At 41.8% G+C, this 10,000-nt stretch overlaps 1 protein-coding gene across 1 annotated transcript in view; it reads right to left on the bottom strand.

Annotated features, from left to right (window-relative positions):
• Positions 1-7,021: 7,021 nt before the first annotated feature.
• Positions 7,022-10,000, bottom strand: part of LOC137974833 (protein pelota homolog) — a 307,290-nt gene continuing 304,311 nt past the window's right edge. The window contains exon 16 of the mRNA XM_068821825.1: positions 7,022-7,267. Within this exon, the coding sequence (XP_068677926.1) occupies positions 7,161-7,267 (107 nt within the window). The 3' untranslated portion in view covers positions 7,022-7,160. The remainder of the gene's footprint in view (positions 7,268-10,000) is intronic.

Consider the following 10,000-nt stretch of genomic DNA (forward strand, 5'->3'; position numbering starts at 1 on the left):
ACCTCCATTGCAGATAGGATCGAATGGATATACTGACTCATAACTATGGGGTTGACCTCCCACTCGTCCATTACTTGTACTATTTTATGACATTGGGCCCGCCAACCTCTCTGGTGTGTCCCTACATGGAGCTGACAGGCTGCATCCGGCTGTACTCCATCCTCGGCCTCCCCCTTCACCCACTTAGCTGGAGGGACCCACTACCACCCCAATCCACCCTTGCAATATGAGCTGGACGCCAACGACACTACAGACCAGCTGCGGAGCGCGCCTCGTGGACGAAGAGAGATAGGTATCATTGCGATTTTCCTTTACGATACATGATCACTAAGGGTTTCATGATCGCAAACATCGCGATGTTCGGGAGTCCCTCTATTTGGTCCTAACTCTCACCATCGCTCTGTAAGACATTGCCCCTCTCTAGGGGTATGACATTTCCTTTTCTTCTCCGCCGTATTATTAACTTGTTAATTGTACATTCAGGTCGTGATGACCACCCTATTTGGCTAAACCGGGCGGTTCTCATCAGGACCTGACCTTGGTGCGAGAATGGCTTCTGAGAGCTGTTGGATGGTCTTAAAGCTTTTTCCTTGTTGACTACTGGCCTGCTTGGGCCCCTCTCTCATCCCTGACTTCCAAGTCCTCGTCAGAATATGCCGCAGGCTCACTGGGCTATGGGAGCCGATTTTACAACAGAAACCAATGGTTTTTTGTCGGTGCGTGGTCGGCTCATCAACAACCTCTACCTATTGGATTATCGGAATTTTTTTCGATTGTTGGTTGGCAGCGCATTTGTGGGATTCTCAGTGGTCTTTGCGGCGGGTCAAGTTCCTATGTGATACGAGTCAGTGGTGGCTGTATTGTCCTCAGGTACCTCCAGAGATGCTGACTTAATTGTTTTGTTGAATTACTTGTCATTGTTGGCAGAGCGCCATTCATTTTCCTTTTCAGCGTCATCAGTTCGTGGAAAAGCTAACCTTGTTGTGGATTCTCTCTCTCGTTTCCAGTTGCAGCACTTTTGGCACCTGGCCCCACAAGCCACAGAAACTCCAACACCATTCCTCCAGCTCTCCTGACAGCACTGCAAGTTACCTGACAGCGAGATGCACGTTTTTTTTTCTCACTCAGGGCCTCATTCCATCTACACATCGGGTTTACTTATCTGCCCAGCGTCGCTATGCCGAGTTCTGCCGTGAGGAAGGCCTTTTGAGTCCAGAGGTGGCCCTTGTGCCAGCCGAGGAACAGTCACTTATGCGTTTTCCATCACTGTTGGCCGATAATCTTCACCACTCATCCATCTAGTATACCTCAGTGCAGTGAGGTCCCTTCACATTGTACAATGGTTTACCCGATCCCCTGGTCAACTGCCTACAGCTAGTCAGCATTTATTGAGGGAGTATTAAGCATGTACAGGGGTCGTTCCCCCCGACTCGCCTCCCGATTATGATTGATCTCCTTCAGATCATTAAGCATTCCTTAGACTTGAAGTTCCATGACCATGTCATGCTCTGGGCGGTGTGTTGCCCGGCGTTATTTGGTTTCTGCGGGAAGGCAAGTTCACCACTAATTCTTTATTTGACCCCAGTATCCATCTAGCGGTTAGTGACGTACAAGCCGAATGCGTTGGTGGATCCTACTTGTTTTAGAGTCCACCTTAAGTTCTCTAAGACTGACCCCTTTCACATTGGCTGTGTCATCTACGTAGGCCGTGGTAACAGTAGTAATTGCCCAGTGGCGGCCCCTGTAACTTCTTGGCTCTGCAGGGCCCGTCACCAGGGCCGCTGTTTTGCTTTGCGTATGGTCGTCCCTTAACTCGGCAGCGGCTGTCATCCATGGTGCAGTCTATTTTACACTCCACGGGATATCACGGATATTACTCGGGTCACAGCTTCCGGATTGGTGTGGCCACTACAGCTGTGGCTCGGGGACTTCAGGATCACCTCATCAATAGGCCAGTGGTTGAGTGATGCCTACCAACGGTATATCCACACACCTATTGACGTTGTGACCCATGTGTCCAGTCATTTGGTTTAGCAGGTAGTGCATTGACGTTGCTTTTAGCTGGAGCTGGAGTTGGGTGCCTCATGTCTGGTCCCTTGGGGGGCTGTGGCTGAGTGGCCAAGAGCCCCCATTGCTCTGGCTTGTCCAACCTGGAGGTCCTTTTGGCATGGCGGGCGAGGCTCGTGGCTGGATTGCGGGTAGGGGAGGCTTATGGGGTGTTCCACCGACCTGGGTTTGGGTCATTGGTACCAGTCCTCAGATCCTTGAGCACCCAACCTCCATTTGCGACACAGGCATTAAATAGAGTTAAATGCAATTTAACTTAGTTAACGACCAGGCGCAAGTTGCACAGTTTGTCTGGCGTGGCATTGTGTTGCGTTGCGTTTGCGTGGTGTTAGGGTTAGGGTTTATCAGTATTTTGCCTGCAGCGTTTTTTAGCGTGTGCATGTGTTATTTGCATGTGGGGCTTTTGCGTGGCGTCTTCTGGCAGTTCTAGCAGTCAGTGGTTCTTTTGCACATTATAGGTGCACCTTTGCATGTGCTTGTGGTTCTGCTTGGCTCAGCGTTTGGTGTGTTGGCGCTCGGGTGCTTTCAAGTATTTCCCCGCCCTCCTGTCCCTACTCAGGGGAGTCAGGACCCCTCCTTTATATTTTTTTCTATTGAACTCACTGTTCAGTGTGAGGGATGGTTGATTTGGGGTCTGGTGTGGCGGACAGGGCTTGTGGCTGGGTTGCAGGTAGGGCAGGCTTATGGGGTGTTCTACCGTCCCCAGGCGTTAAATAGTGACTTAGCTGAAATTAAGAAATGGCTACGAGCTAATAAACTTAGTTTACATGTCAAAAAAAAAACAAATATTCTATTATTGGTAGCCATAACAAATTGGCAACTTAAACGGTCAGTTTGATGTGAAAATTGATGACCATTTCTTAGAAAGAGCTAAAACCTACAAGTATCTTGGTATTGATTTGGATGAGAACTTAGCCTGGGATTCCCACATTGACAACATTGTCAAAAAAGTATCCGCTGGCCTCGGAGCTATCCAATGCGTCAGATGCTTCGTTCCTCGTGTGACTCTTATTATGATTTATAAGGCTCTCGTCCAACCTTACTTTAATTACTGTAGCTCTGTATGGGGCAGCATAGGTGTGTGTCAATCTGAGAGACTCCAGAAATTACAAAATAGGGCTGCATGCTAAATTACTTTTTTGGACTTAAATATTAAATCGTCCACTTTACTCAGCGACCTTGGCTGGGATTCCTTGGAGCGGAGGTGTTCTAAGCAACTAGCGGTCATTTTGTTTAAGATTCTCCATAATCTTGCTCTGACTCCTTTAAACAATCTTTAAAAATCTACATCCAGTGTTCACTCGCATAATTGAAGAAAGTCAAAATACAACCTTTTCGTTCCTAGACCGAGTAGTGAAGCAGGTAAGCGAAGTTTCCAATATCGTGGTTCTGTTCTCTGGAACAGCTTCCCTTTGACACTAAGATACAGCCAACTCTTCGTTCCTTTAAGTCATGTATTTAATTAATATTGATTAGTAGTGATAACTAATGAAGTCGTTTTTATAGTCTTAGTATAACTTTGTACGGATAATAAATCTAGTTAGATATATTAATTGGTTAATTAGTTAATTAATTTGTATTTAAAACACGGCTCGATGGAAGAGCATGTAATGTGAATTGATACCAGGTATAAAAAAAGTTTTCCTACCTACCTACAAGAGGACAAATACGTAAACCCCGCATTAATGTGGGAGATGATTAAAATTAAGATTAGAGAAAAATTAATACGCTATGCTAAAATTAAAAAGTCCAAAATGTTGCAAGAAGACGAACAATTGAAGTCTATAGTGAATAATGTACAAAAGGACATAGAAAACAGAAAAAAGAGGACAAAGAAACAATCACAATTCAAAGAAGGTTAGATGAAAAAACAAGAGAGTTGGAGAAAATAATTGAATACAAAACAAAAGGTGCCATCTTGAGATCAATTTAGTTACCTTTCAGTTACTACCACAAGGCGAGGCTTGATTTCATGCAGACGTCACAGAAAACAAACTTCCGCTTTTGCACAATTCTATAAATAAATATAGTGGACATGAAAAATCCCAGGCAACACCCTCATATTCTCCCTCTCTGTCACCTTTTGTTTGTTTGAATCATCTCTTACTTTAGTGCTTGCGCTTTTTGTAACAGATGGCTGGATATGCACAATGCGATTTTTCTACCAAGGGGTAGGGTCAGATAAAAACACGTCAATTTTTGGTGAAAGAATGTTTACTTGGGGAAGAAACTGTGCCTCTAAAGCAGCTTTCTTCACTACTAGTCCTACAAGGGTACTAATCACAGAAATTTAAACAGACCATTTGCAAAATAACCTGACCCCAGTTCTTTAAAAAGAAGATAGTGGTTTCCACCGGTTAAATTGCTGTACAGTGGATACATCGCACAGAAAACAACTGGATTATCATCCAGTGGATATTGATTTACCTGTTTGATCCTTTTAGACAAGTAGAAATATATTCGAGATCATGCAGTGATCACGACAGCATATCTTCTTTAGCTTCTTTAATAATCAGACAGAACTGGCAAGATTATTGAACCTTCATGCTTCTTTCTCTTTTCGAAATCGATCACACCTGCCTATCCAAAAACGTTTTAGCCAGTGTAGCTCGGTTTGTATGGGGAAAACAGAGAAAATTGAGAAAGCGAGCAAGAAGAAAAATAGCAGGAAAGAAGAAAAAGAGCATGTGATTGGCACAAGTCAGTGAAGAGTGAAAGTGTGCGGCGAATTGCATCTTTTCTTGGTTTGAAATTTCCAGCCAGTCATTTATGTATTTCTCGAAATTTCCATGCACTCTTTTAACATTTCCCGAGTTTTTCGAGATATCAAGGAAATCTGTTTAAAAAAAAAAAATCTTAGCTCGCCGTTTTTCCTTAGAGACGTGGTCCAAAGGCGACAGGAAAATTTCTAGCCAACCTCCCTTCCGAACAGACATTTACCAAAATTACTCGTTGGGTGGCCCCTGAATCATTGAAACCTGTTCTCGCTTCTGACGTTCAGACTCACTTGCACATGCCGGCAAAGCATTTCAAACCCTCTTTTCTTTTTATTTCAGAGCTCCGCCGTCCCGTAGTTTTATAGTACATTTTTTCATACATCTCTTCAAGCCAGTCTTACGGTCTGGGATATACACAAGCCCATCGTCTTCGCCGTGTGAACACTGCTCTACGTCTCTCCGCGTCTGTCGGATTTTCCTCGCGAGAAAGCCAGAAATCGAAAGCGCTGAGCTTTCCGAATAGCAATAATCAAAAGGAAAAGAGCCACAATAATCATAATCACGCCCTCACACTCCATGGCGGAATGAAGCCTATTTTTATCATGTTGAAAATCAGTCACGCAAATGAAAAAGGAATGTCTGCATTTATTGACGTCTGTAACCAACTTAGACGATTGATTGACACACTTGAACCACAAAACCACTGAAGAATTGTTAAAGATTGTTAAAGTAATCTGATTTACTATGGTAAACTTTGTGTTCTTTTTCTTAACAATAGTTAACGCCTTTAACTACAATAAAATCTCAAGTGTGACCTCAGCCAGTTTCACTTCTCTCTAGTGGTAGGTATCCATGCTCAAACTTCGCCAATCTGGATCTTTCTCTAATCCCCACGGGCTTTTGACATCTAAACTCTTTGTCTCGTATAGCCAATTCCGTTACTCAAATACGTAAGCATGCAAATATTTAAGCGATGGGGGCTGCTGTCTTTAGTAAGCTTAGAGCTTAGTCTGTTTGTATCAGATATGTCTTTAATAGCTTTGAGGTTATCATCCCCAAACAATTCAGCCGTTACAGGATTGGATGGGCTGCAGAGGTGTCGATCTGTAATTTGTGTTGAGCTGTGGTCTCATCAGCTCGCTTCTGCAATAATTTAACTCCTGGTTGGCATTTGCCAATAGAAGCATTCCATCCATTAAAGCACTTATAGTATCATCTTTCTTGAAATCAGAGTTTTCCATTAGTTTATTTACCTCTGACACGATCACTATCACGCCTTTAACAAAGCTTTTCTGCACCTTTTGGAGCAGCGAGCTGACTCATCTAAATTGTTCCAGACACCTTGATTGACCTTAGTCTTGGACCAGGTGCGGCAATTCTCGGGAGCTTCATGTTGTTTCTTCAAATCCGTTATTTTAGCTTTCCCCCTTATAATTTTATCCACAAGTGATGCAAGTTCCCCGTCGATGGCAGGACCCATGTGCTTGGTGAGCTGCTGGGTTTTGGTTTTGATATAAGGGGATTACCGTTCTTTCCCATCCGCATTCGGGCCTTTTGTTTTCCTAGCGAGTGGCTCGTCCTCCACAAGTGATTCATCGTCCTCCTTAGACATATTCGAATCACATTCATCGCCCGAGAATTCGTCTCCGTGGCAGTCAGAATATGAGGCAAACAAATTTGCCAAGTCAGTGAACCCCGCTAGCGCTGTTGTTGTCCTTTTCCCACCTTTCGGTAACAGCGGTTTTGCAGTGGATTTACGCATCTCATCTCTACTAAGATCCTCCTTTGAGGTGCGGATACAGGTGGATTGTTGTCCATTTGTAGAAAATTCCTCAGCACTCTTGTCCTTAGATAAAAGATGTGCTTTGACGAAGATGGCGTAAACTTGCAATGAGTTGGCGCATGCGCTTGCTATCTCATGTGATCTCACAGCACGCTAGCAGGGTAGAATGTAGAAATCATCTTCACTTACCTACATGTACGGTTTTCCTTGTCTATTCTGTGCAATCGGAGCGCAAACTGTGGTTGTCCTTTTTCCCACATGACAACCAAAGACAGCAGACGCTTTTCCAAAGGTGGGCGCTTATTCACTTTTTCTGCCTTTAGGATGGGCGCTTATTCGAGGTGGGCACTAATTCGCGGTTGGGAGCTTATTCAAATAAATACAGTATGTTTTCTCTTGTACTGACATTGTATTTTCTATGCTTAAATAATTTTTAAAAAACCATACCGATTGTCAATAAGGAAAGTTTTATTGAAGTGAAATACGTGAATATGGAACGTTTTAGTGAAGTGAAATAGAGGCAGACAAGGAAAAAACAGCAATACAACAAAGATGGAAGCACGATTTTCAGGTTTCTTTGTTTATTAGTTTTATCAAGACTTTTCTTCATCAGATTCAGTTGATCCATCTGTTTCTTCACTGTAGATATCAGGCATCGGAAATCTTAAGATTGCTGCTACACCAGACAGCTGACCAAGCTCTGTGTAATGAAAAAACAATGAATACTTTTTAAAATGTATTCACTTAATATAAAGATTTAGCAAGGTCTAAAAGCGGACCTCCCGGGTTGTTTATTCTTACTGGCTGTAAGGTTATGGTCTTTCTGGTCACTGCTTAATGAAATCAAAATTTTGTCCCTTCCTTCTCATTGCCTAACTAGTACATTTCACACGAAAAACTGATATCGCACGAATCATGAAGCAACATGAAATTTATTGTGGAATTCAGTCCGTATGCCATGGTCAAGAGCCAAATATTTTCCATCCGGGCACGACCTAACTCAGTCAATAAGCATTTTATCATATGACCAACGTGCTTTTCCTTTCATTACTTCCTTTCTTCTTTCTTACTTTCGGCCAGCATTTGTTTTCTGTTCGCGCGCATTTTCAAAGGGCCAATGATATCACGCCATTCATTTGGGAAGTCAGTAAAGTGTATTTGAACAGTGCAAACTGCAAAGTACTGAATACTTCAATGTTCTTGGGGGCGGAATAATCTACAATGAAAAGTTCGTATTTTCACTAAATCAAGAAGTCATTCGAAGTTCAACAGTACAATACACGAAAGCCAATCTTAGTGATGCATGGTGAACGCCGATTACAAAGAAGTGTAGGAAAATTGTCAATCTTCTTCATCTGAAGATTTAATAACATGACAGCAGCATTTGTTCGTGAAGATTGCTTTTATCCCGATGCTTACACACGTGTGTGACAGCAGAGTCAAAGATTTACGTTCAAAGAGAGGTAAAGCTGTGGTTCTTTGATGAACGTATTAACTGTGTTAACGTCAACGAGACTAGTACAAGAAAAACAGATTAATATGCTATTGTTATTAGAAAAGCCTGATTATCATACGGAAAATGTTTTTGACAGAGCTACTAGGTTTGATTTGCAAAAATACGAAATGTGTTTTCGTCACGAGGGAGTTTTAGATCAGATAGATATTCAATGGCTAAGTGAAACAAAATATAGGATTATACGTGTCATACATGTAGGTAAATTTCATTGCGATATGGTTTGTACCAGTGATGCTTTTCAATATTACATAACAACTTTAAGATGTTCAAGTGGAAACAAGTGGAGCCTTAAAATCAAATATTGACATGTTTTTTTGATATGACAGGTAGGCCTTTTAATGATATTTCATCTGTTTTAAAATAATTTATGTAAGAAGGTTTAATAAAAGGAGAACGAAAAAACGAAAAAACACTTGTCTTTTTCTGAGAAGATGGGTGACGAATACGAACCCATGCGTTTTTCACTGCAACACGAAGCTTTACTCTAATGTCGTAATTGGAAACCATTACATTGTAATGGTCAAAAGAGACGATTCAGAAGCGCAATGTATGGTGTGTGTAGAATGGCTAGTGTACCACATTACAATCGTATTTTGTATATGGATACCGATTCCATAATTTTTGTGGATTATCCAGATGACGAATTGTATGTGGAACCTATAGAGAGAGACTCGCAACGTTTTGGGTTGTTGGGTAGATGAAATCAAACCCAAGAAACATCCCGAAATGGGCGTTTACGCGAACGTTACATTAGTGCTTTTACTAGCGGTGGTCCTAAGAATTATGGTTTAGAAATTTGTTGGTGTAACGAAGACGGCACGATTCCAAAATACGAAGAACGCGTGAAAGAGAGTGAAAAGTGTGTGATACGAGGTTCTAAAAAGGACGGAGGAGATGTACTTTTGATGCAATGAAAAATATCGCATTCGATTCGAAGGAATATGCATGCATGAGTTATTTACAACGTATCGAATGGGCTAGGGAACGAGGTATCGATATCACACCTACCACGTCTGGCATGGTCACCTTGAATCCTATTAAAATGAAACGATTTACCATTTTAAAAGGTAATGGAAAGAGTATCAGGTATAAAAAATGACAGTACCGCGCGAGATGAATCTCTTTATGACGAATTGGATGAATATTTCAAATTGGCCCCTTCGGACTTGGCCAGGTGTTATTCGTTCGCAAACGATAAAGTGGTGACAGATTTGAAGGGTGATATAGGCCCCCTATTTAAATGTTATCCTTTTGGTTATGTAATGTAATATTGTATATGTTAGAAGTAAAATGGTTTAACATATTACATCAATGAATTGTTCACAGGTTAATGATATTGCAGTTGTAAAAAGATTAAAGATATTGTTATATTTATTATTTCTGTGTTTTTTATGTCTACTGGCGACTTGAGGTTTGAGATATGTCGAATGTATTTAAGCGATCGGAATGTTGAAAATGTGTCAACTTCTGAAAGAAAAGAGGAGGAGGAGGAGAAGGTTTCGGTTACGATTAGTGCATTGATATCGGAATTGGACGGTGAATTGCCAGAGATTGTAGGCGAATCACTCGATTATATCGAAGATCGTTTACCACAAACGCGTTGGTACATCGAGTTAATTCATATTTTTTACGGTGTTGCTGAATTATGCGAAAAAGTGGCTTTGGACCAATTTATGGCATTTTTAGAATCAAAACAACGGCTTTCTACCGAGCAAAGTGGGAACAAACGATTCCATTCAACAGAAACGTCTCTCATAGAAACGACCGACGTCATTCTGGAAGCAATTGATAAGCAGAAAGTCACTGCAGTAGTCCTATTAGATATGAGCGAGGCTCTCGACAGTCTTAATCACGAAATCCTTTTATTAAAGCTGCAAGATATCGGCCGGTGCTCTGCAGCTCTTAACTGGTTTCCTA

Source organism: Montipora foliosa, chromosome 11 (genome assembly GCF_036669935.1).
Source record: "Montipora foliosa isolate CH-2021 chromosome 11, ASM3666993v2, whole genome shotgun sequence".
NCBI lineage: Eukaryota > Metazoa > Cnidaria > Anthozoa > Scleractinia > Acroporidae > Montipora > Montipora foliosa.